At 47.7% G+C, this 25,324-nt stretch overlaps 2 protein-coding genes across 6 annotated transcripts in view; one reads left to right on the plus strand and one right to left on the minus strand.

Annotated features, from left to right (window-relative positions):
• Positions 1 to 19,087, plus strand: part of TSEN2 (tRNA splicing endonuclease subunit 2) — a 45,708-nt gene extending 26,621 nt beyond the window's left edge. For 2 of the 4 annotated variants that reach the window (XM_060023080.1, XM_060023079.1), the window contains exons 8-12: positions 2,044 to 2,182; positions 8,244 to 8,280; positions 9,417 to 9,528; positions 10,574 to 10,663; positions 11,524 to 12,295. In XM_060023080.1, the coding sequence (XP_059879063.1) occupies positions 2,044 to 2,182; positions 8,244 to 8,280; positions 9,417 to 9,528; positions 10,574 to 10,663; positions 11,524 to 11,583 (438 nt within the window). In that variant the 3' untranslated portion in view covers positions 11,584 to 12,295. Of the gene's footprint in view, positions 1 to 2,043; positions 2,183 to 8,243; positions 8,281 to 9,416; positions 9,529 to 10,573; positions 10,664 to 11,523; positions 12,296 to 16,995; positions 17,523 to 18,783 lie in introns of those variants that run through there. The other 2 variants (XR_009520931.1, XR_009520932.1) reach the window with 2 other exon arrangements.
• A 375-nt stretch (positions 19,088 to 19,462) lies between these two features.
• Positions 19,463 to 25,118, minus strand: MKRN2OS (MKRN2 opposite strand). 2 transcript variants are annotated; one of them, XM_060023081.1, is made up of 4 exons: positions 24,886 to 25,118; positions 21,673 to 21,722; positions 20,517 to 20,679; positions 19,463 to 19,718 (listed from the first exon to the last, which is right to left on the minus strand). In XM_060023081.1, exons 1-4 carry the CDS (start codon positions 25,101 to 25,103, stop codon positions 19,478 to 19,480), a joined length of 672 nt encoding a protein of 223 aa, XP_059879064.1. In that variant the 5' UTR covers positions 25,104 to 25,118; the 3' UTR covers positions 19,463 to 19,477. The 2 variants fall into 2 exon arrangements, with proteins under 2 accessions (XP_059879064.1, XP_059879065.1); XM_060023082.2 differs by lacking the exon at positions 21,673 to 21,722 and having other exon boundaries at positions 24,886 to 25,043.
• Positions 25,119 to 25,324: the final 206 nt, after the last annotated feature.

Consider the following 25,324-nt stretch of genomic DNA (forward strand, 5'->3'; position numbering starts at 1 on the left):
CAGGTTGTAGTAATTTCCATATTGCTGTAATACAAATGTGTCCACTTTCACTGGATAAAATTGGAATTGAATTTTTTCTCTAAGTTTAGGCTTTGGGTCCTGAATTGGGATTGTTCAGGCAAAAGCCAGCTTTGACCCTTTCAGACTGAATTTCATTCCCAGAGACTAGGAGGATAGCAGTATCTTCTATAACGATCAGGAAATCTGTCAGAGCAGTACCAAAAATTAACAGCAAAAGTAGAAACTACCCGTGTTTTAGCACCTGCTTCGGTAAAGGCGGTAAGTTAGGAACTTTATATGCAGTACTTCTAGTCCTCAACTTGCGCCTGTAAAGACTTTTATAGACGAGGTAACTGAGGCTGAGGAAACACGTAACTCACCCAGGGTCACACAGCTGGTCTGGTTAGAATTAGTATTTGAACCTATGTCAGGACAGCTCCAAAGCCCGTGATTTTGTGCTGTATCCTGCTGCCCTTAGCAGAACGTTAATCCCAGTGCTTGCCTCCTGGTAGAGGAATTGGGTGGAAGGCGAGACTTCACCGTATACTTTTGTACTTCTTGAATTTTCGCCCATGTGAATACAATACCTGTTCAAAATAATTCACGTGAAATTAAAATTAAGATGAAAAAGGTAAGCAGAACATTAGAACAGAGAAAATACATTTTATTCTGTTGTTGAGGGTACGTATTTCGTCATTCATCCGTTTCTAACTGTGTAAGTCCCCTTCATGAGTATCCCAGTGGTTTGGAAACGGGTGTCTGGCTGACGGGTGACCCATTGTCTGAGAGGGGGGCCGTCCTTAGCCCACCCCACCTCCTTCCCTGGGCCTTCACTGACATTTGTCGGGGCGTTCCAGCTGCTCTGTAGAACCCTCAGCCTCTGAAACTCGGTGGGCTGTCCAAGCCGGAAGTTCGGCCTTCTCCACGAGGCTGTTGCTTGTTTTGGAGGGGGGTAGATTTCAAGACCACACACATATGGAGTTTCCACCTTAGGAACAACCGGTTGTTTTGTTTTGTTTTGTTTAAAGGAGAAAAGAAAAAACAAAAAAAACCCAACTCTAGCTCATACTTATGGTGTTAAAATCTCAGACTGAGACAAACTGAGCAAGTCTCATTGAGTGACCGATCCGTAAACCAACTAACTGAAGGACTGGCCGTTTTAGTCAGCACTGAAATGAAGCGGAAAACCTTCCAAACTTACCTGGTCTTTCCTGTTGTGTTTTTGTGTTGGCACGTCAGACTGTTCTCTGAACCGTTCTCAGCGTCTTCAAGTCCGACCTTAGAAACAAAATTCCCTTTGAAGCAGTTGGATTACTAACTTGTGCCTTGCAATAAATGTTCTAGTTTCAAAGAATAAATGGAACATGTTTTTGTAAAAATGTTACAGAATTATTTTTGGCTTTTCTGAATGTGGCCTGGCAAACCGCAGCTACCCATTAGGGTCTGTGCGTGCTGCAACGTGCGCCCTCTGGCTTTGGTGGACACCCGGCCCGCCCCCATTCCTCTGCCTGGACTGTTCTCCCACCAGCAGCCCCTCCGCTGCCCTCCCCCGCTTCGCTTGGCTGTTACCAGCCTGCAGGGTTGCTGTCTCAAGGGGGCCTCTCACAGGTCCTCTGGGGCAGTGCTGTCCAGTAGAAACATGATGGGAGCCTCAGATGGGAGCCACATGCATAGTTTTCAATTTTCTGGTAGACACATTAAAAAGGTTTTTTTTTAAGTCAGCTGAAATTGATTTGCATTATTTACATAGTATATTTAACCCAACATATTTAAAATTGCTGGGATAATTTATATTCTTTTTTTCATTCTCAGTTTTGAAATTCAGTGTTCTTTTGACACTGGCAACACATCTAAGTTCAGAGGAGTGGCTGGCTGCCGCCACACTGGATAGCGCGGGTCTGGATCTTGTGGTTAAACCCTTTGTCATGGGCACCGTGTTTGTTTATCTTCTGCTCACACTTAGTATAGATGTTGTTGATTCACCGGCTGGATAATGGGTGGATACATACGTCATAATGCTTTGTTTTCCCCCAACAACCGTAGGAGCCTTTAACGATTGTGAAGCTCTGGAACGCCTTCCGCGTAGTTCAGCCTACGTTCAGGACTACGTACATGGCGTACCATCACTTCCGAAGCAAGGGCTGGGTGCCCAAACCGGGCCTGAAGTACGGAACAGATTTGCGTAAGTGATTCTTGGCTTGGCAAGTGTGAGCGCACCAGGGTTCACATCAGATCCTGGGGTGAAAATCGAATCGGTTATATGTGCTGTTGCTGTTTTTTCCTGAGATGATGGATGTCCTCCTGCCTTAGATAATCATGTTTGGATCGGGGTGGAGGGTATGTTTTCCTCTTTTCCACTCTGAGATCTTAGAAGAGAGTCCACAGTCCCTACCCCCGCCTCTCTTTAGTGTGTGATGTAGGGCAGTCCCTTATCTTCTGGGGTAGTCTCACCTGTCAGATTGTGTGCAATGCCATTAATAATCATCGTAGAACTGTGGTGATAATCACAGCTGACATTTATTGAGCCCTTATTGTGTGCCAAGCATTGTAGGAGACGTTTGACGTGCACGACCTCGTTTAATCCTAATAGCAGTTCTACAAGATCAGAGCTCACCATCCTCGTTTTTCTGATAGGGAGACTGAAGTTGTGAGAGAAAGGGTCATTTGCCCCTAAAAGTTCCCAGGGTCAGTAACTCATAAGTCTGGGCTTTGAATGCTGGAGCCGAGGCCCTTGGGAACTTCTACACAGTACTGCCTCCCTCATCTTTATTTATAGGAGGGAGTCGGGACCCGCTGAGCACCTCGTTCACCAGATAATTGCTCAGGGTCTTGTGTGAGCCAGATCTTCTTAGGTGCCAGGAACACAGAGGTGCACAAGACAGACAAAGCTCCCTGGGTGGAGCTGCTCACGTGCTGGGGCGGGGCAGGGGTGAGGAACAAACAAGCAAACACATAAATACGTACTGTAATTTCAGGGTACTAAGAAAAATAAAGCAGAGTAAAAGAACAGAGAGTAAAAAAGAAACTTAGGGTGGTTAGGAAAGGGACTCTCTGAAAAGATGTGCCCCAAACAACAACAGAAACGTGACTACAGTGAGGGAACAGGTCACTTGACAGTCTGGGGAAGAATACCCAAGGCACAAAGGAGCAGCCAGTGCAAAGGCCCTGAGGCAGGACTTAGGAGCAGCACAAGGCCAGTGCGTCTAGAACTTAGAGGTCCGAGGGGGAGAGTGACGTGAGGTGATGTCTGGGGAAGATCACGTGGGGCTGCGCAAAGACTTGGGGTGTTATGCTGGTTATTGGAAGTCCTGGGAGATTTTGAGCAAAGGAGTGACATATTCAGTAACATGATTTAGTGGGACCTTTGTGTACTTTCTTACTAATAGACGGCAGGGGTCGGGGGGCGGGGGGCAAGGGACGGGAATGGAAGCAGAGGGAGTAGTTAGGGAAGCTGACCTGACCAGCCCTGCGGACAGAATGATCGGGACCAGCTCGAGATTAGTTTGCCAGGTTTCCAGATGATTGTGTGGCCCACAGGTCACAGCGTTTCAATAAGTGACGTAGCCGTTGCACTGCCGTCACTGGCTCCCCGCCCTGCTCTCCTTTCCCTGCCCCGTGAGAATAGCCGCTCCGTGTGAGCGCTTGGCAGGCCAGTGTGCTCACCGAATGGGCGAAACCTGAGCAGAACTTTCCAGTTGACCAGGCCACGGTGATGTGCTCTGAGGAGGTAGGGGTAACAGAAAGAGCTCTCCGGGCTCACACCGGTTCCATGTCTTACTACCTGTGTGACCTCAGGGAGGTCAGTTCATCTCTCTGAGCTTCCGTTCACTCATCATGTAACATGGATAACAACATCTTTATAAGACAGCATCTTCTTTATAGAAAATAAAAACAAAACGTAGCCAGGGGAAGGGACCTCTGTTGAGTGCCTTGTAAGCATACCTTACTGCGTGTGTTTTCAGTACTCAAGCCGTATTTGTGGATGGTGGGTAGAGAAAACTTTCCGCATTGAAAAATAAACTGCCTTATAAGGCTGGATGAAAGGACAGACAGATGGACAGACTTTTAAAAAGAAAAGAAATATGTCAGCTGCTGTTTCCCAACCCCCCGAGGGCTTTGCCGCAGGAGGGGTGTATCGTGCCCTTGGAGCTGCTTGTGTGATTAGCGTGAGACCAGGTTTCTAGCCCAGCAGTGCCATGAAGGGTGTCTTCACATCTCCTGCTTTAGGGAGAATTCAGGAGCTGCGCTAGCCTGGGGTGCGAAAGAGCAGCTTCCTAAACTTGACCTCTTCTCCAGGCACGGCTACATGGTGCTGCTGGTCTCTTACCAGCATCATTTTAATTTTGAAGGCGAGTGATGTGATCACACATACCCTAGAACACAGGCTACACCCAGGACGTGCTCCCTTAACAATGGTTTCTGCTCACAGAGGTAATGACTCATGACAAAGGGCCGGTAGGAAATTCACATCTTATCAGGGAAACCCTTCCCTTGACTGAGTCTTGTCAATCAGATTTCATTCCAGGAGCAGCGCTTGGAACAGGTGATAAGATCTCAAATCAGGCGCAGCTGCTGGGCCAGTTGACCTTGATTGCCCTGTGCTGAAAACCAGGCCAGAAATCACTTGGGAGCCTTTCCGTACATCCCCCCCACCCCAGAAGCTGCTGCTGGCTCCTATGGTGACCAGGTGCCTTGGTGCTTTTCTTCTCCCGTCTTATTTCATCTTCACGCTCCGTGAGGCGTGTGGCGCTCACCTCCTTCAGTAGCTGAGGAAACTGAGGTTTCGAAGGGTCAGGGGAGTTGCCGAGGGTCCCACAGCTGGTAAGTACAGCGGTTAGGGCTGTTTGGGTCCCAGCTCTGTGTACTTCCCACCACACCTGACTAACATTGCCAGCCAGAAAGCCGAAAACCAACTCCAGCCTTCTATTTTCGTCTTACGCATTCCCACCCGTTCCAATTTTGGGTTCACGTGGACTGAGTTTGATCATGTGATTCCCCAGCTCCCTGCAAATTAGAAGTTGCAAAACAGGTAGAAGGAGGGGAGCCGTTAGAAGCCAGCAGAGTTACAGGATGTCCAGAGAAGAACCATTGCTGGTCGTGGCATTGGCCCAGAGCTGGTGGCTGGCTCTGCCCCAAGGGAGAGGCCCTGGGGCCCCGTGCTCCTCACAGAGCAGGGAGGCGCACCTTCCTCCCATCCCCATCTTCAGTTCTTTCCCAAGCCACCCTCTTGGCTTATTCTTCTAATCAGACTTTAAATGTTTTTGTTAACATTTTCCACATTTGCACACATAATACGTATTAAATCATAAGTGTTTTTCATGCAACTCCTGAGAATATTCTCCTCCATAATTATGGCGTCATATAATACCTAAGAGAAATCAGAATTATTCATTAATATTAATCAGAATAATTAACAATTCATTCTTGATTATTCATTAATATTAATTAATTATTCGGTAATATAATATCATAAAAATATCCAGTCCATATTTCAATTTTCCCACTTGTCCCCACAATGTCTTTTGTGGCTGTTTGGTTTTTGATTTTTTTGACAGGCTCCACTCAAGATTCATTTGTCACATTGAGTGCATTTACCACTTTCAGTTTCCTAGGGAGGCCATGAGAAATGACCACAAACTGGGGACCTAAAGCAGCAGAAGGTCTAGAGGCCGGAAATCTGAAACCACGGCCTTGGTGGGGCCATGCTCCCTCCGTTCCTTCCCGCTTCCAGCTTCTGGTGGCGCCAGCTGTTCCTTGGCTGTGGCTGCATCCCTCCAATCTCTGCAAAGATCCTTTTTCCAAATAAGGTCACATTCACAGGTCCCAGGAATTGGGACGTGGACATATCTTTTGGGGGCCACCATTCAACCACTGCAGTCTCTTCAGTCTTTTTTAATCTAAAAGAGTCCCTCCACCTGTTTGTTTTCTGTGACGTTGACTTTTTTTGAAGAGTCCCGTAGGGTGTCCCACAGTCTAGGTATGTCTGATCACTTCCTCGTGGTTAGATTCGGGCTTGCCGTTTTTTTGCAAGCACGGGTGATGTGTGTCCTCACTGGGCCACGTCCAGGGGTGCCTGATGTCAGGTTGTCCTACTGCTGGTGATGCCGTTTTTTATTGTGTTTTATTTTTATAAAAATAATTTTTTTTTAAATAGGGCAGCCATTGTCGGGTGTCTGCGCTTTTCCTTTTGTAGTTCACGAGTGACTTGTAGGGTGACACTGAGTATCTGGTTCCCTAGTAGTTACAGTGGTTGCCCAAATTGATTATTGCCCTGATCACTGTGTTCTGACTCTATCATTCCTTCCGCACGTCACGTCTGGTGTTAGTGTAAGAAAGCACGTTTCCTCTCTTCTCCCTCTTCGTTCAGACTTTATTTTTAAATACCCACTATTTCTTAGACTTCTGAAGCTTTCATCTTTCTACCTGGGAGGCACTTTTGTAAAACTATTTCATTTTCCCCTCTGAATACGCTGTTATCGTCGTAATCTCTATTATCATGGGTAACTCTTCGAGCACCTCCACCTGCATTATTACCCCCATTTTCCATAAGCAGATTGAAACACAAGTGTCATCGTATGGTCTTGGCATTGCTGAGCCTTGAGTTGGGGTCTGACTGATGCCATGTTTATGCTTTTAACTCCTCAGCTGCACCTCCATCGTAGTCAGGCATCTGAATGGCCTGAGTTGGGGGTCGGAGCTGCTTTCGAGCTGTGTCACTTTCCAGATGCATCTTAGGTGAAGGATGTGTAACTGATCATAGATAATAGCAGATGAGGGCTAGAGGAGATTTTAATTTCCCCTCGTGTCTTCATTTTATGATTTTGGAGACTGAGGCTCAGGGAAGTTACTAATGTGTTTAAAGCCACACAATTAGGAGTGGCAGAGATCAGGCCAAAACAGAACCCCGAATTCAGTCTCATCCCAGTACAGGGTCTCCTTCCACTGCACCACATCCCCAGAAGTTGAGAAATAGGTGTTTAGATATTTACTTAAATGTGGGCCCTTACACAGTGAATTTGAGCTGACTTGCCAAATACTTTAAATACAATTTAAATAGGAAATATGTTCATAAGAAGGAAAGGTGACCATGGAAAATATACGTGAAGGGTTACTGTATCATCCATTGGGTCCTAAACTGGTTCTGACCTCGTGGTGCGTGAGCTAAAGGGAAACGTGATTAAATGCCGGGTTTATGCCCTAAAGGAAAAGTTCTGCCAGTTCCTCAAAGGAAACAAAGCTTTTCTGCCTTGGTTTTTGCACAAGCTCACGGATATAATTGTTAGTTAAGGTAATTCCTGCGGCTGTAGTTACGTATAAATTCCAGATTTCATGGGCTTAATTAACACTAGAAGTTAATTCTGTTCATGTGAAATCCAAAGCCAGTGTCTGAGTGGCAGGTGGACCAACTCCCACAGGGACTGCAGGGGCCCGGCTTCTTCTTGTGGTCCCACGAGCTTCACTCGGCCTCACAAAGCAACAAGCACAGGCTCGGTGCCGGGGAGGGTTTTCTGGGCCAATCAGGAAGTGCCCTGGGACACACAGCCACTCCTTGCTGCTTGGGAGGCTGATACGGTGTCTCTCACGTGCCTGGGGAGAGAGCAAACAGATCTGGTGGGCAGATCTCCGCACCCTGCCACAGGCTGTGCGCCCCCGAGGGCTCGCCTGCACTTCCACCGTCCACGGCAGACCCCGGCCAGCCACTCTGACCTCCACAGACTGAATGAGGTGGGCAGGCGGGTCTCCGAGTGGCGTGTGTGCTTATGTGACTTTTTCCCCACTTGACTTTGAATTTCCTAAAAGTAGGCATGAGTCTCATTCATCTTTAGCACAAGCACCTATCCTGTACCGGCCAGAGGAGCTCAGACCCTGAATGACGATTCAAAAGATTTGAAATGAATAACTGAATGTTGGTCCTCATTATACCAACTTGACACACTTGACATGATTTCCCACTCTCTCTCTGGAGAGTGTAAGACAAGAGACAGGATAAAAATTGCTTATACTTGGATTTGGAGTTCATTTGTGGGGTGCGGGTGGGACGAGGGTATTAGGGTCTTGGCACCAGATTTGCTTTGCTAATTTTTGTTCCAGGGGAAAAAACAGTTTGGGTTTTAAAAACAGACCACAGGGTGTATTACAGGTTACCCACATAGAGAGCCCTGGGTGTTTGAAGAAGAAAATATAAGTATGAAATGAGACTTTGATTTCGAGCGGTTACCAGTTTTCTTTCTTTCTCTTTGCAGTGCTGTATCGCAAAGGCCCTCCGTTTTACCACGCAAGGTTTGGAGTGATTTTTTTTTCTTTTTGGAGTATAGTTGATTTACAGTGTTGTGTGTGTTTCTGCTGTACAGCGAAGTGATTCCGTTACACATACACATACATTCATTCTTTTTTAGTTTCTTTTCTCATTTTGGTTATCACAGAATAATTGAGTGGAGTTCCCTGTGCTATGCAGCGGGTCCTTGTTGATTATCTATCTTGTACATGTTAGTATGTGTGTGTTCATCGCAAGCTCATGATTTATTGGAGTGATTTGTAAATAAGTTCATGGCTTAAAGTGACAGGAGGAAATTTCTGAGCCCCAGTTTAATTTTCAGAGGCACACAAATAATTAGAGTCAAATTCCTCCTGGTTTAATAGGAATAGATACTATATGTCTGTCCCTTATAAGTAGAAGTTGTTACACTATCTATAAAATAATAAATAGGTCAGGATAATTTATGTTTTAGCATTAAACATTGAGTTAATCTGTGCAGTTACTGCTATATAGTAATTATTCATCTTCATATCAGTGAGTATTATTATCTAAACAGTTGAGTGAATTCATGGGTTTCACGCTGGGAGAAATATTTCTGTTCCTTTCCTGTAAGTGCTGAATCAGGCTTATAGTTTGTAATGTAAAGTGTGAGTTTTTCATTAATACTTTTCCCAGTAGTAGTCTAGGGGAATTCAGGATCAGATGCTGTGTGTTTTATTTTCTGTATTTTCGTTCTTGGTAGGACAAACAATGTTATTTTTATTTTATTTTAATATTTATTTATTTATTTTATTTTTGGCTGCATCGAGTCTTAGTTGCGGCACGCGGGATCCTCCGCTGTGATGCGTGGGCTCCTCGTTGCGGGGCTCAGGCTTCTCTCTAGTTGTGGTGCTTGGGCTCCAGAGCACGTGGGCTCTGTAGTTGTGGCACAGGGCTCTCTAGTTGTGGCCTGCATGGTCAGTAGTTGCGGCACACGGTCTTATTTGCCCCGCGGCATGTGGGATCTTAGTTCCCTGACCAGGGATCGAACCCACGTCCCCTGCGTTGGAAGGTGGATTCTTAACCACTGGACCACCAGGGAAGTCCCAAGCACTGTTCTTTGTAAATGGGTTGACTTCATGTTTTTTTTTTTTAAAACACCCTTTGCCTTGTTTTCCAGTTACTCTGTCATCATCGAGCTGGTGGATGACCGTTTTGAGGGCTCTCCTCGCAGACCTCTCAGCTGGCGGTCCCTGGCTGCCTTGAGCAGAGTTTCAGTCAGTGTCTCCAAGGTAACACCGCATCAGCTTTGGGGTTCACGTGTCATTTAAATGGTTGGATTTTTCGTCTTAATTGTGGTAGAAGCATAAAAGTCACGTGTAGGGACCGCAGAGCATTTGTGTGAACGAAGCTCTGGAAGCTGGTCCTCCTCTCCGTTTGTCCCCCCACCAGCTAGTGCACAGCTCCAGGGGTGGAGCTCCGAGGTTTCCCATGGTGATGGGTGTCAGTGGGCATTGCCTTCCTTCCTCGGGGCAAGCCCAACCAGCACGTGCTCAGAATCCACTCCCACTCATTCACAGACGACTCAAAAAACACTGACGTGTTTGTTTTTTCATAGGTAGCAGATCTCTCAAAGAGAGAGAGGAAGGGAATTAATATTTATCGCTAAACACCTTATGTCTTTTCTCACTACCCTGTTATTGTCCTCATCCGAAGGGTGAGGAATCAGAGTCAGAGATGTTGGGTGACCAATCCAAGAACACACGGCTCATGAGCAGAGCTGGGATTCAAACCCAGAGCCACGTGACTGCCCCACCTGTGTTCTCCGATATCCCACTGCCGTCAAGTTAGAAGGGACATTTCGTCTCATACCAGGACTACGAAGAATGAAAGTTTTGTGTGTTCTCTGTTACTCAGTAACTCTCTGAGTTCTCCTTCCCACAGCTGCTGGAGGCGTGCAGGGCGTTGAGGCCGGAAGGGCCAGCAGGGCCAGATGGCGGCTGCCTGGGCGCAGGCTACGTTGCTTAGGTTTTATCCTGTGCGAGTCACTGTGTCCTAGAGAAATAGGGGTCTAAACTGTTTCCAGTATTGAATATTTTAAACGCTGTGTTTATAATCAGCATATGCGCTCTGTTTGCATTCTCCTGCCATGTCAACGATGACTGAACGGCAGGTCTTTGGTCCAGAGTGGGGCCTGGTTACGTTCCCGGGAGGAAACGGACATGCTTTATGAGCTTCGGGCAGCACACACTGAGAGGGGGTGGAGGCGGCCGCGTTTCCTGCCCAGATTTGGATTTGTTTTGTGGGATACGGAGTTTGTTTTCCATGTCTCAATAGGAATTTATGCTGTGCTATTTGATTAAACCCTCCACCATGACTGACAAAGAAATGGAGTCACCAGAATGCATGAAACAAATTAAAGTTCAGGTAGGTGAACTCGGAAACAAATTCATGTCGTCACAAAGGCTCTGCCCAGCGTATTGCGTCCCTTGGAACCTGTGGTCCCGAGACAGGACGGGAAAAGCATCTCGCCTCGGCGATGAGAGCCCTCTCAGGTCCTTCCCCTCTGAACCCAGCCTCGCTCCCCCTTAGCCCTGTGGCCCCTTGTCCTGTGATGTCCTCTGGTTTCCGCCCCTGCCGGGAGCAGCCCAGACCTCTCCTGGGTCTCGGCCCCTGAAACGACAAGGGTCACTGTTGGCTCGCCACCTCCTTGAACATCTTGTCTGGCTGCTGGGGGCCTGTGTTGGGCTGAGGCTCCCGCATCTTCCTGGCGGGATTTTCTCTGCCGGCACTGCCGACCCGCCATCCAGTTGCCCATCCCGCAGCAGGCCAGCCGTTGGTCCCCAGGGCCCAAGCGCCTCGTCCCCCTGTTTATCCTGCTCACACCCACTGGCTCAGCTCTTCATAAAATGCCAGTCGAGACCCACGTCTCCCTTCCCCATGCTGCCCCAGACACACCGGCACCGTCACAGACCTGGTACTGTGTTGAACGGTGGGTTCGCACCAGCACTCCTGTTCCTGAAATGTGCTGGTAGGAGACCACAGCAGGGGTAGCTCTTAAAATCTTGGGGTGATTACTGTAGATACTGTAGATGTTTCCACATGAGGTCTGTTTGCTACATTCACATTTCTCCAAATGTTTAGTTACAAGGAATGGGGAGCAGGTATCATCCTTGTACAGACAGCTCTCTACAAAATGTCTCTGCGATGCTGTATGCCTAGCGTGTTCACGTTCGTTCATTTCTGTTTTTGCAATTCAGTCGCCTTTGTATTTTGATTGGTTACAGGAGGTGATTCTAAGCCGTTGGGTTTCTTCACGGGAGAGGAGCGATCAAGACGAACTTTAACAACTCAGCCTCAGGTTTCTGATTTCACCAGCAAATATTACTGAGTCTCCTGTATAAGCCAAGTTCAGGGCGAGGTAAAGAGTCCTTTTATTGTAATTGCCCATTAATGTAAAAATTTTAAAGAGCGTGGCACTCCCAGCACCGGAAAGTGTTAGTGTGTTAGAAGTTGAAATTACACAGGGAAGAAGAGCCCTGTGCGGGGACTGGACTACAGGTTCTGTCCTTGGATCGGTCACTCACTGACCCCGGGCCTCTCGCCTCAGGGCCTCGTCCTTTCTGCGTGGGGGCTGGACTAGGCCAGTCCCAAGAGGACCCTCCCAGCAACAGGCAACTTCTGTTACTCTCTGATTTTACCTGAAATGGTAGTTTCTCTCCAGGCGGCTCTGCAGTTTTCAGGGCACCACTGTGCACCTGCCTCTCTCATTACCCACGTCCAATCTGTCCTGGAAGAGGGGCTTCTGTCCACACGTCTCCAGCTCTCCAGGAACTTCAGCCAATTTCGCAAACATGGGAAATTCCATTTACTGTCTACCAAGGATTTCTGTATCATAGGAAGCATTTTAAAACACATTACCTCATTATTTAATTCTCAGTGAACCTATTGGTGGGCACGTTGTGTAGAGTACACAACAGTATTGTGCAGGATTAGATAAGAATTGTATCTTGCTTCGCTGAACTCGTTATAAAATAAAAATATGTGGTGAAAAAATGAATGGAGATATATAGTGAATGCAATTAATATTTGGTAAAACACAGTAAACGAAGCCCTTTTTTAAATTGTTTAGATGACAGTGAGTTGCCTGAGGGGCAGCGGGGGGTGGGGGGGATGGGTGGAGGGGACGGTGAACAATGTCTGAGATCCACCCAGCGCCCAAATTCACATCACTGGCCGGCAGCCCTCTCCTTGACACCAAGTACCCCAGAAGCGGATGGCTAAGAACCATCTTGGGAAGCTGTGGGATGAAAACACCAAAATGGGCCTCTGTTTGCATTCCCTTGACCTTGGGCTTAGAGCTCCTGATGACTGAAGATTCTGCTTGAGGTTGAGTGTTTAAGGGGTTGCTTCTCTTCTCCTCACGATACCGCTCTGGCAGCCAGACCGTTTCGTCGGCGTGATCTGCGTCTTACAGATTTGGAGTCCAGGTGATGGAGCTCCCCTTCCTTCCCTGTTTCAGACCAGTAAAGCCCATCCGTTTGAAAGAGCCTGTGGCAACCTTCTTGCTCTTCATCAGTGATGAGAAGAGTTGGTCAGCATTTTTACCGTCCGCCTTGCTTACTCCGGGCTCCTTACACCGCAGGACACTTGGCTTTGAATCACCACTTTATCAAAACCTTGAAAGTCAGCAAAAAATTTCAAGAGCCGTTTCTTTCCTATTTCATTCATCATTTGTGATGACACTCCTTTCCAAGCCTAATCAGTGCATCGAATGCCTTTCTGGTAAAAACTCTGCCATGAATCCTTCGTCAAAGTTCAGTCACCCTCTCAGCTCTCCAGGTACTGTATCATCAGCTGATACGCTTTGAAGGTTGTGGTGACTCCTTGGAATAAAGGCTACATTAAAGGTGTGTGTAAGCGGAAAGACCACAGTTATTATCCGTAACTGAAAGCTCTAGAAGGATGCCTAGAAGCATCATCTTCCGTCAAAGAAGCCTGTGTGAAAGATTCTCCTGCGTCATGTGTATGGTTTGAACACCGTGTAGCAGGCCATGCGCTTTGTTTTCAAAAAAAAAAAAAAAAAGCTCAGGTTCATCAAGATTGGAAATTTGCTCTGCAGTAGTCACCTTCGGGAATTTCAGGGGTTCACTGGGGGAGCTGCTGCAGCCTTCCATGCAGCTGCAGTCAGGCTTACATAAATCTCCCAGACCTTCCAGGCTGGCTTTAAAACCGAAGTCCATCACCAGATCCTCGTTCCCCATCATTTTTCTAACTCTCCATCTGTACCAGCATGTGCTCAGTGGCATCACGCTGACTGGCTGTGCATCCTCCACACACGAATCTCACTAGCTTGATAAAAATAGCTCCCATGCTCCAGAAGACTGCGAGACTTTGTGGAACCCACACATTTCACAAGTTGTGCTTTGTCACCCACCCAATGCAAAAACCATACACAGGAAAGGGACGCACGTACTTGGCCGAGGTTATACCTTTTATATGATCACCCTTCTCAATAGACTGTCGCTCCAGCTTTTTTTCCTAACAGAGGGGATTTCCTCAGCGTCTGAAACTCACCTGCTTTCTTCATGGACTTCTCCACTTCCAGAGGAGACAGTTTCACCTAATAAAGTGGGGAAAATGAAGTGGTAACAGACTACACACCTAAACAGCATAAGTTCCCGGCAGTCGGCTAAGACAGCGGCGTGTGCTGCGGCCTCTGTTCGGTTCAGACACTCAGAACTTGAGGATTTTGCTGCAGGCTCTTACGTATTCGTCATTTTTCACTTGGATAGCCAATATGGGCTAATGTTTTTTTGCAAACCATTACAGCCAATGTTTGGATAGTGAGAGTCGAGATGGGGCAGATACCTTTGTGTTCTTGTTTAGCCCGTAGCAGCCTCTGAGTTCAGGGAGTGGGACGCTCCACAGGAGGAATAGGGAGGCTCAGAGGTGGCCGCCGTATGCCACCGCCAGGATGTCCACGCGGGGGACTTGAACCAAGAGCCCTCGGTACCTCTGTGAGATCACCACAGCTGAAGTGACACCGGCCCAGAAAAATCATATGAGTCAACAGAACAGCCCTGCTAGGGCTCATCCAGTGGAGGTTAGAGGGGAAGGCCACCCACCACTCCAGGCAGGGCCTGGGGTGTGCTGGCAACGCGGGGCAGTGGCAGTGTGCTGGCAACCTCAAGGTTGGGGTATAGCCCGGGGCCCCTGTCACCAGGAACGTGCTGGTCCATGTCACTTGGCACACAGTGTCAGGGGTTCGCAGATTCCATGAGGACCCTCTGTGGATCCAAGGTCAGGAACGTCGGTGCAGAGTGTGGTTCTTAGCTCTTAGTTTCCCCAGAGAGAATTTTACTGAAGTCAGTGTAGTGGAATGAGCCTTCTAGAAAGGACACATTGAGATCTCAGCTCTGCCTCTCCTGGTTCTGTGACCTTGGACGATTTACTTGCCCTTATGAGCATTGATTTTCTTATCTCTAAGATGGGCCGATGATACTGTTTATGACTCTCACCTCAATAAAAGAAAGTAAAAATAATAATATAATGTTAGTGGGAATTCCCTGGCGGTTCAGTGGTTAGGACTCAGCACTTGCACTGCCGTGGGCCTGGGTTCAACGTCTTGTCAGGGAACCGAGATCCTGCAAGCCACGTGGCACTGCCAAAAAAATAATAGTGTTCCCCCAGCGGGTTGCTGGAGGATGCAGCGGGCTGGTCCTTACAGGGTGCTTTAAGCACAGAGCCTGGCCCATAACACCCTTCAGCTCTGCAGCTGTGAGGGTTCATCTGGGGGAAGGAGGAGGCACCATGTCCTTACAGCCACAGTGCACACTGCCTGTGACAGCTGCTGCTTACACAGATGATTACCGTAGGTTGATTCTCCCGCCTTTGTGGAGGCTGGCCTTCTGACCTCAGCCCCAAACTATAAGGGAAAATGGTGATATCTGTGCCTTCACTGTTCTAAAATTCCCTCATAAAGAGATTCAATTCTATAAAATAATTCGTTTATGTGTAACACTTGGCAGGGATTAAACCAACATGAATGGGACATAGTTTTAGGCAGGTTTACCAGGCTGGACCTGGTTAGGTTTCCCAGCATTTTTGAGCATAGCATACAGATCTGAAAGTTCATTGTTACTTATTGTTAAAGTTTTTATTTTGTCTTAATTATTTTACCTTTATTAAACCATTTTCATTTTCTTTAAAAAAAAAAAAGTTGCTCTTTACTTGAATGTGGTTTTTAGTGTTCCCCTGTGGGGAAAGTACTTAGGCTAAAAAGAAATTAAATGTCTCTCCTCCCCATCACCCACCTCCCACTTGTGATTTTTCCAACCGAATTGAATTTTTTAAAACCTGATTACAGGGACTTCCCTGGTGGCGCAGTGGTTGAGAGTCCGCCTGCCGATGCAGGGGACACGAGTTCGTGCCCCGGTCTGGGAAGATCCCACATGCTGCGGAGCGGCTGGGCCCGTGAGCCATGGCCACTGAGCCTGTGCTTCCGGAGCCTGTGCTCCGCAACAGGAAAAGCCACAACAGTGAGAGGGCCCGCGTACAGTAACGCAAAAAAAAAACTGATTACAGACTCAATTATCCCATGAATGTTAACTTCCATAAGACTGTAACTGAGGCCCATTTCTAAAATTGAGAGAGATTTAAATCCATGAGTTTATCTTAAATCTTTGGTTTTTAATATATAAGCTGAAAATTTTTAGTCTTTTTACCATTTTGTGAAATATACGGTTGCCTCAGTTAAGAATACATGATATGGAAAAGCAAATTTGTGAAGTTGTTAAACTAAGGCAGTACTTTTTATTTCAAAGTAATTCACTATGATTTCTTTTAAGTGAAAGTTTTTTAGCATTTAAAAATTTTTGGAATCTTTCCATTTTCAGAAGCAGTATTTCAAAGGTAGATATTCTTCTTTCTGACGTTTAGATGGCACATTCTGATAGAGTAGAAAGGGTGGAATCAGAAAAATCTGGGTCCGGGGCTTCCCTGGTGGTGCAGTGGCTGAGAGTCCGCCTGCCGATGCAGGGGACGCGGGTTCGTGCCCCGGTCCGGGAAGATCCCACGTGCCGCAGAGCGGCTGGGCCCGTGAGCCATGGCCGCTGAGCCTGCGCGTCCGGAGCCTGTGCTCCGCAACGGGAGAGGCCACAGCAGTGAGAGGCCCGCGTACCGCAAAAAAAAACACAAAATAAAACAAAAAAAGAAAAACCTGGGTCCAAGAGTCCAGGTCTACACTAGGAAAACAGTGGTGACCTTGGGAACATTGCTTAACCCCTCTGAACCTCAGTTTCCTCACCTGTGACGTGGGCATAATTACTAGCTCCGGAGTTTGTTTCGCAGACTAAATGAGATGGTCTGTGAAAGAATCTGGCACATTATAGGTGTGCTTTTTTCCCTTTCAGATGAAACAAAAGTGTGAGCATTGACATAATTATTTCCTCTAGGAAGTAAAAGGCCTATTTTATGCCCTGGTAGGTAACACAGTGGAGGAGGAGGTGACAGAAAAAGTTCGAGGTAAAGTAGTGAAGACAGCTCTGGGGATGGGGGAGGGGTACCATGGTAAGCACTTCCTGCACGAAGGGAGCGAGGTGCAGCCATTGCGGGTGGCTTGTTTTTTTAATATCGTTTATTGGGTTTTTCTGGTTATAAGAGTAATCCATGCACGCTGTGGAGGCTTTGGAAAAATGCCTTCGTGTGGGTTAGTTTAGTCTTGCGGATCGGTGACTCTGTGGCCTTGCTGTGAACAGGAGCCCAGCCGTCCATCATCCCAGGAGCGCTGACGGAGACAGATGTGTGCCCAGGGCTGCGCTCACCGCTGATGTGAAGGAATGCACTTGGGCTGCCAGGTGGACCTCAGATTTCATCTGGGGTTGGAGTCGGTGCCAGTGCTGAGGATTCTCAGCTCTCACTTCTGCAGAGCTGAGCCACGTCGCCCATCTGTCTGTGGTATTCTGATGCCGCATTTCCTTTACTGGGGTAAAACCTGTAGGCTGGTACTGTGGTTTTGTGAGCAGGGCATTTGTAGCCTGCTGAAGTGAAAGAAGAAATACGAGGCCGACCGCTACCAAAGGCACCTCCATGGTGTAGAGCAGCCCCGAAAATAGGGAGCGGGGATTGTTAACGCTTTGTTTGAAAATCAAGGTCAAGCACTTGGAGAAAGCATGAAATTAGCGTTTCTAATATTAACAATTTTTTTTTTTTTTTTTTGACTGCATTGGGTCTTCATTGCTGCGCGCGGTCTTTCCCTAGTTGCGGCGAGCCGGGGCTACTCTTTGTTGCGGTGCACAGGCTTCTCATTGTGGTGGCTTCTCTTGCTGCAGAGCATAGGCTCTAGGCGCACAGGCTTCAGTAGTTTTGGCACGCAGACTTAGTAGTTGTGGCTTGTGGGCTCTAGAGTGCAGGCTCAGTAGTTGTGGCATACGGGCTTCGTTGCTCTGTGGCATGTGGGATCTTCCCGGACCAGGGCTTGAACCCATGTCCCCTGCATTGGCAGGCAGATTGTTAACCACTGTGTCACCAGAGAAGTCCCAACAATTCTTATTTTAATTGTTTTATGACATGTTTCTTATCTGCTGTTCATATTTGAATGCTGATGAAAGCAGAATGCTTATCTTCTCTAACGATGGCAAATTGCTGACCCAGTTGCCGTACACCCTGCGTGCCACTGGTCGCTTTCGGGTCGCTAGGTGCTGGAGGTAACTGCACAGGCTTTGCAGTCAAACCTGGTCTGAACCCTGGTTTTGCCACTGGGTGCCTTTGGGCAAGTCCGTTTCCCTTGTCATCTGTAAAATGGGCATGATGTCAGTACCTACCTCACAGGATGGTCTTGAGATTAAAAGAGAAGAGTAAGAAGTGTTTACTCTGGTGTGGAGTCTTTTATGAATACGTGTTAATTGCAGCTGTTATGATGACTAATAATAGGGTAAAGAACTGGTCCAGGGAAGCAGAGTCCTAAGACAGAGCTTAAAGAGAATGGGGCAAATCGGAATATCCCCCAAACCCCACGCCCCTTTCATCTTTACCCGCTGAGGTCTTTATGATTCCTTGAACACAGAGTAGCAGGCAGGTCATTTAAGGTGGTCTCATTTTCTAGGTAGGAAGTTTTGTATTTCTTAAAGAACAGTCCTAAAACTTAACAAATGCAAATGTTGAGCTGCCTGCAATTTTTCCCACTGAAGTCGCTAGTGTGGAACACTGACCAATGCCTCTTTGGAAACAAGCTTGAAGAATCTGTAGCAAGTTTTCGGAATATCTTTATTACTGAGTAACTATTGCTACCTTGAAGATGGGTTTGGTTTTTGGAAATTAGACATGATTCGGTGCCCACGCTGAGGAATAAGATTAGGTGGATAGTATATCACGTTTGGTCAAAAACAGAGAGTTCTGGAAGCAGTTTCCAAAGAGGAATCCTGAAATGTTTTGATCACTGGCTATTTAAAGTCTGATTATCTGGGTGTAAAAATTCTAATGTTAACAATCCTTGTTAACAATCCTTGTGGTTACTCATCTCAGTCGTCCCCTTCCTCCTCCTGAAGGTATGAGAGACAGAAGACGGACTTTCATCGTGTCCTTTCTGAATTCTGCACCTAGAGTGGGCAGAGGAGGTGATTCGCTGTGGTAACTCCAACACCCCAACTCCCCACCTCAGGCCAGGGAAACAGGTTGATTGAGGAATTGCCAGTCCTGTTTGTGCGTGTAGACACAGAAAGGCTGACCCAGGAGGAGTGCATGGTTCCCGGCTCAGATTCTGAGACCTTTTTCCTTTTTTTTTTTTTTTTAACTATTATTGATTGTCAAAAGGTTACCATGTGCTTTTTATATAAAAACAATGAGGTGAAGGCAGTCATTACTTCATAAACTGTAAGGGTCTCTTCCTACAAATCCCCAATTTCTGGATTCACAGTGAAAGGTGAATTTGTTCCCTACTTAATTTATAGGAAGAGTTCTCATTGCTCTGTGAAAAAAAGATGCTGCCACTTTACGCTGTAACATGGACCCCAAACTACGGTGAAAACAATTTTAGTTGTGGTGCCTACAATTTTGAAAACCCAGGACAATTTTTATTCATTTCGTAAATTCTTACACTGCAGTAAGCTGAAATATGCGTAAAGGGAAGCCGTCTAACTCTTTTTTATTAAACACAGTTGAAGACATATAGAGGCCCAGTAGCTGTTCCAGGCGGGAACCCCCAGACATCACTTCCTGTCTGCTCTCAGGTGCGATGCGCGCTCAGCACGAGCCGCTTCCCGGACGTGGGCTTGTCTGGGGACCAGGGGGCTCGATGACGTAGAAGCCGTGCTCTTCTATCATGCGGTAGAGCATGATGTACTTGGAAGCCTTCCTCGTCCTCGGGATCACGAACTTCTCCGTGAACTCGTCCCGGTCCAGCCGCTCCTCGCCCTGTGTGGCCAGGACGCAGTTAATGAACTTGAGGGCGTAGCTGTAGCAGTTGTGGTGGTCTTCTTCGTACCTTATGGGGCAAGGGCGTCGAGAAGACAAGGCTTAGCCCTGAGCTGCCCAAGGCCTTTCATAATTTTAACCTCGCTGCAAGCTGGGCCCCCATGTGTGCTGGCCCCCTTGATGACATAGTGTCCAGAGGTGCAGTTCAGAGGGACACTTGGCATCTGGGGCTATTTCTGCTTGCAGCTTAAGTACAGCTAGGACTCACCGACATGTCCAGAGTGGTGACTCAAGTTGCATATAGGCCCCAATTTGGAGAACTTAATTTCACTGAAATTCTAGATTCTCGAAGTGGAATTCCATGTCTGAGTTTTATGATATCCTACAGTGTCTAAACTTATTTCAAGGGAAGCATCAGGACAGTTTAAGTCCACAAGTATGCTATATATCTTCTACAGTGAAAAGGGGGCAAGGAATCGATAAATTAATTTCAAACTTGCTGAAACTTAAAATGGGGGAGCTTTAGATAGGTTTACATTTTGAACCTCATTTAAAATTGTTTTGTTTTAAGGGAATATACTACTGTGGGTTTTGCTGTACATATTATTAAATGTCGAGTGTGTAAAGGAGTCAAATAAGTGAAATAACTAGAGGACTAAGGTCTGGTCCCTAGCTCTTAGAGTGCTGTGGTTCTGTTGGGGAAATGTGTGCTAGCTCACCTCTGCAGAAACCCCAAGTAATTCAGCCCCTGCTTAATTCTGTTACAGACGCTACTATCTCAGTACAGGCTCAACATGCAAGTCAGTGCAGCTTAGCGTCCTCTGTGAGCTGTGATGGCACCTGGTGGTGAGTGAGGGCCCTGTCCTACCTGTGAGGCAGCCAGGCCCCCGTGGTGGAGAAGTCTTCCAGGTACTTGTCCCACTGGTCCATCAGTCCGAACATGCCGGGCTGCAGGAGCGGGATGCTCACGCTCTGCCCCCAGCCCGCTTCATCTCGCTGGACACCGTGCACCGTGTAATTATACACGACTCCTGCCGCCAAAACCAAAATCACACGGAGGCGTCAGGGGAAACGCACCCCGGTGAACGGGACAGCAGCCACCTGCTAACTGCACACAACAGGAGCCCAGACAGCACTTCCCGATTGCAGTCCGAGAGCTCTCGAAGCCCCTCCTCCAGGGAGCCTCTGCCTCCTTGCTCTCAGCCCCCGAGGTTGTCCCAGAGAAACGAGACAGTAATAGGTGCTGGGGTGATCATCTCCAGGTATTTTTGTTGAAGTTCTCTGTCTACAAAGGCGTCCGTCTCACTTCCTTAAATCAGCAGTACATTTCTCCTGACAAAGACTGGTGCAGATTTGACTGTTCGTGACAGTCAATGAGTTCAAAACCCAGTCCTAGGTTTCTGTTCACTGTATCAGTTCTCCTGCCTCAAGGGAGCAGCAAGGGCTGTAATCAGACTTCACCTGTGGGACCTGATCGCAGCCGCAAGTGGCTGGCCTCGCTCACCATTCCCAGGCCTGCACCCTCCTGCTGGTGGCACTCCCCAGGCCTTTTCCTGCAGACTGTGCCCTCCAAGCTAAATCTGGCCAAAGGAACCATTTTATTTAAATGTGCTGCTTTTCTGATTTTTTAAAGCAAACTTTCGCAGGGCCTACCGCACGCTCAGGTGCTGTGTCCCCCCAGTTTATCCCTGGTGTTCCTGCTTGGCCCCTGGAGACCCCAAGTATGAGGACCCAGTGGCAGTGGGCTGAGTGTGGCATTGGGAGCAGAGGGTCTGCTTCTAACACAAGATGAGGTCTTGGACAACTCAACCTCTCTGGATGTCTGTTTCTTCCTCTCTTTAAGAAAAAACATACACGTTTGCAATGTTTTTAATGTTTTCTCAGCTCTTGGCTGAGAAAACATTAAAGAGCTTTCAGATACTTAGTATCGTTAGTAACGTAGCCACATTACTTTCTCTCTAGAAATACTGCTCTCTTCTAACCAGGTGTTGGGGGAACTTTTTAAGCTATGAAAGCGCACTTACCATTTGTGTTGGTTATCCCCACGTGAAGATCAGACCTTCCGTCATACTCCCTGGAAGAAATAAGAGCGTTTTTGTCCTCTCATTTGCACACACTAGGCGTGTGGAATTGGTATTTAAAGTGGGAGGAGAACAGTGGGCCTCCCCTCTTGGCCGGTGCCAGAACTCGGCCTCGGTGCCAGAGGCCAGGTTAGTGGAAAGGCCAAGAGTACGTGTGAGGTAGAAAACAGTGCCCTGCACCCGCTCTGGATTTTCTTGGCCCCCGCAGTCCTAAAGGTGAGTGTGCTGGAAGGCCAGCCCTGCTGGAGCGTAACGTCAGCATGACGCCTGGCTCTGCAGCAGAGGGGCCCACCCCTGTCAGCTGTTGAGGAAGCTCCTGACTCTTTCCTCCTTAAGTGTGAGAGGGCAGCCCGTTCCTCAGGCCAACGTGGGTGAGAGGGTCCTGAAAGCACCTCAGTGGGCTTCTACCTTTGAAACTAATATGGTCTTGAAGCCCGTGGCCACACTCACTTTTCCTGGACAGCCCTTCTTTCCTGAAATTATTCTTCCCCCGAGGCTGTGCATCAGATGTATAACCCCAGGTAATTTAACCTCTATATACGATCCCAGGCTATCACTTGTTTGCCCCGAGACTTTCTCACCTGTGAGATGGAAATAGCATTAGCTCCTAGCAAGCTGGTTGTAAGAGTAAAATGCCTGTTGAGTGCCACCATGTAGAGGTGTCACATAAGTCAGGTAATTTTTAAATGATGCGCTCCTTTGTCAGACCACAGTTCTGAATGTTTGGTTCCTCGTTCAAGCAAGCAGTCCCGGGGTTTACAATGGCCAAGGACACAAATGGCTGCCCACCTCTTCAGAGCAGTCCCCCCAGGCCGTCTTGTTGCAGCCACTGTGAGTTTTCTGAGACCCTGTGGGTTCAGAGGTTGAGAATGAAGCTGGGAAAAACAGTAAGTCTTGGGTGGCCGATCACGGTGCTGGACCTGGATGTGTGCCATCCGCAGATCACTCCCTGCATGTACAGCCTCTCTGTTTCCCGCCTAAATCCCAGGCGTTCCCTCTCACTCCCGCTCTCCTCCAGTTATTTCTCATTCATGCAACATGTCAACTACGGGCCTGTCATTTGAAGTGAAGTGCTAGTGACACAACGGGAAATGAGGTCCCTGCCTCACAGGGTTTGCCTGCTTCCAGAGAAGACTTTTCTAGTTTTAGTTTAACAAGTTGTTAATAGATTGAGAAGTGTTACAGAAGCATGTGATGGGGCAGGGCCAGGGCCACCCCTATCCCATATGATAGTTTTGTACAGATTAAGAAAAGGTGCCCCTTCTTCCTGCAGATGCAGGTCTGCCCAGGGTGCTGCCCGGGGTGAGTGGAATGCAGGCTGAACTTCGGTACCCGCCACTGCCTTGGCCAGGTGCCTTTGTGCAGTCCACAAGCTGCACGGCCCTATATGGCAGCCCTGAGGGATCCTCATCTAGTTAGATCAGAGCCTCCGTGATTCCTTTGAGTCACTGCTGGTTCTCTTAAGAAGTAGATGAAATTGTCTCAAGATGAGTTGTGGGAGTTGGTCCTGAGGGTTTAGAAACAGGAGGAGAGGGAAAAAACTAGTCTGGAACTCGGCCTTCAAGGGACTGGTGGGCAGGGGGCTCCTTGGGTTCTGCAGATCCTGGCCTGAGTTCCTGAGGGGGATAGGAAGATGCCTAAGCACACGATGTATTTCCACACCACCACCTCCTTTCTGCTGCTGCCGAGGGAGGCCAGGGCTGTTAGTGTCACCACCACATCACAGAAGAGAGGAATGCTTCTCAGGGGCTAGCCTGAAAGCCTGTCGCGTGTTGTGTCATTTCTGGAGAGCGGGGCAGCAGCTTGTTCACTGTGACATCCCTAGCATTTCCCACACACAGCTGCTCAGTGAGCACCTGTTGAGTGAACCAGCGTTACAGGAAGTGAATTCTGAATTTTAAGCTCTGTTCAAAAGCTTTCGGAATCCAACCAGTTACTAACTCCAAGTTAGCGTGAATGAGGGGCCTTATAAAACAGTTTGGGCTTCATGAATCTGGTTAAGGGAGAAATGAAGGTTCTCCCAGTCACGTTCTGAGCTGAGTATGAAAATATTGGGACAGGAAGGAGCGTGTTGGTTCAACGTCGTGCCCGGCACCCGGGCCAGGTTTATAGGCCTTTTCACTGACCCTCACAACTCTGCAAGGTCAGTGGGTCCTCATTTTACAGGTGAGGAACCAGAGACTTGGAGAGGGTCCTGGAGCTGGTCTGAATCAGGGTAGGAATGGGGGGCTTCTTGGCGTACAAGCCTGCACGGTCCCCTCTGCATCCCGCTGCCTCCCCGAGGAAGGGTCAGGAGTGCAGTCTGTTGTGCCCCTAGTGTTTGACCAATGCCTTGTACACACGTCGGTTCGTTTCATCCCCATAGGGACTGGAAGGAAATTGATTAAGGAAGTTAGCGAGCAGGAAAGTAGTCAACTCCAATTTTCTTATCCCAAACCAGCACTAGAGGGCAGGAGGGACTCAGGAGGGTATGTTTCAAGGAGGCAGGAAGGTCTGGGCATCAGACCACAATAGTGTGCACGACACACTTCCCAAAGCTCGCACCATTACTCATCACTGTTCTCTTGAAACCTGGCTCGTGCAGGGCCAGTTCCAATTCCACCTGTAAACTCAGGACTCTTAAGAAGGCACCATCCTTTCTTTTGATTTCTGAAATGTTTCTTAAAGTCAGGTGACGTCTACCATTGAAACAGACCAGCTCTAGTCTCAATTTCATGCACCTCCATGCAAAATAGTCTGTACGTGGCCATCCTTCAGGCTCTGTGCAGGGTACCTGCTTGTCACAAATGTTACAAACTAACTCGAAGTAAAGGTATTATTTTGATGAGATTAGCTGCTGGGTCATTTTCCCAGTTAGCCTCTTAGCACAAAATCTATGGGTAAAAAAAAATCTCCAGGCTATCGATTCCTCTCTTAAAATTGTATAAGCAGGTTTGACCTTCGTATATTCTTGCACTTATCATTCCAGGAAAGTATGCACCCTTCTATTCTTATGAAACAAAAAGGCCAACATTTTAGGATTTAACACCAGACCGCTGAAAAGATTATCCACCAAATCTCACACTGTATATAGCACGTTAGAAAAAGAAAGTTTAAGTGACTAAAACAGAGAAGGGAAGCTTTGCACAATCCAATGCAACACATAAAACACTGTACCTGAGAAACGTCCCTTGAGTTGGTCTGAGGAGGAATGAACACTCTTCTTGATGCCCATCGGTAAACGGATTAGGGATGCTGACAGGTGCTTCCTCCAGCTTCCTGGAGCCCACGTCCTGCCAGCAGAGGGGGCAGCATGGCGGCACGCTGAAGCTGTAGATGTACTTCTGACAGTGGTTGAATTTGATAATAGGCTTCCCAGCCTCTGGGCGCTGCATGGCTTTCCCCTCCTGGGCAAGGAGGGGTGCGTTCCCCAGGACTTCCTTTTCCGCGTTACATGGCCAGCAAATGCCCTCCATCTGAGTAACCTGATAACAGTGATGTCATTCTGACTGGTGGCTTCAGAAGCCAAAACAGCTAGGGTTAACCTGTAACCAGGCCTCCCCATGAACAGGTGTCTTAAAGAGCCAGCTTCATTTGTGCTCACAACGTTTCTTTC

Source organism: Delphinus delphis, chromosome 10 (genome assembly GCF_949987515.2).
Source record: "Delphinus delphis chromosome 10, mDelDel1.2, whole genome shotgun sequence".
NCBI lineage: Eukaryota > Metazoa > Chordata > Mammalia > Artiodactyla > Delphinidae > Delphinus > Delphinus delphis.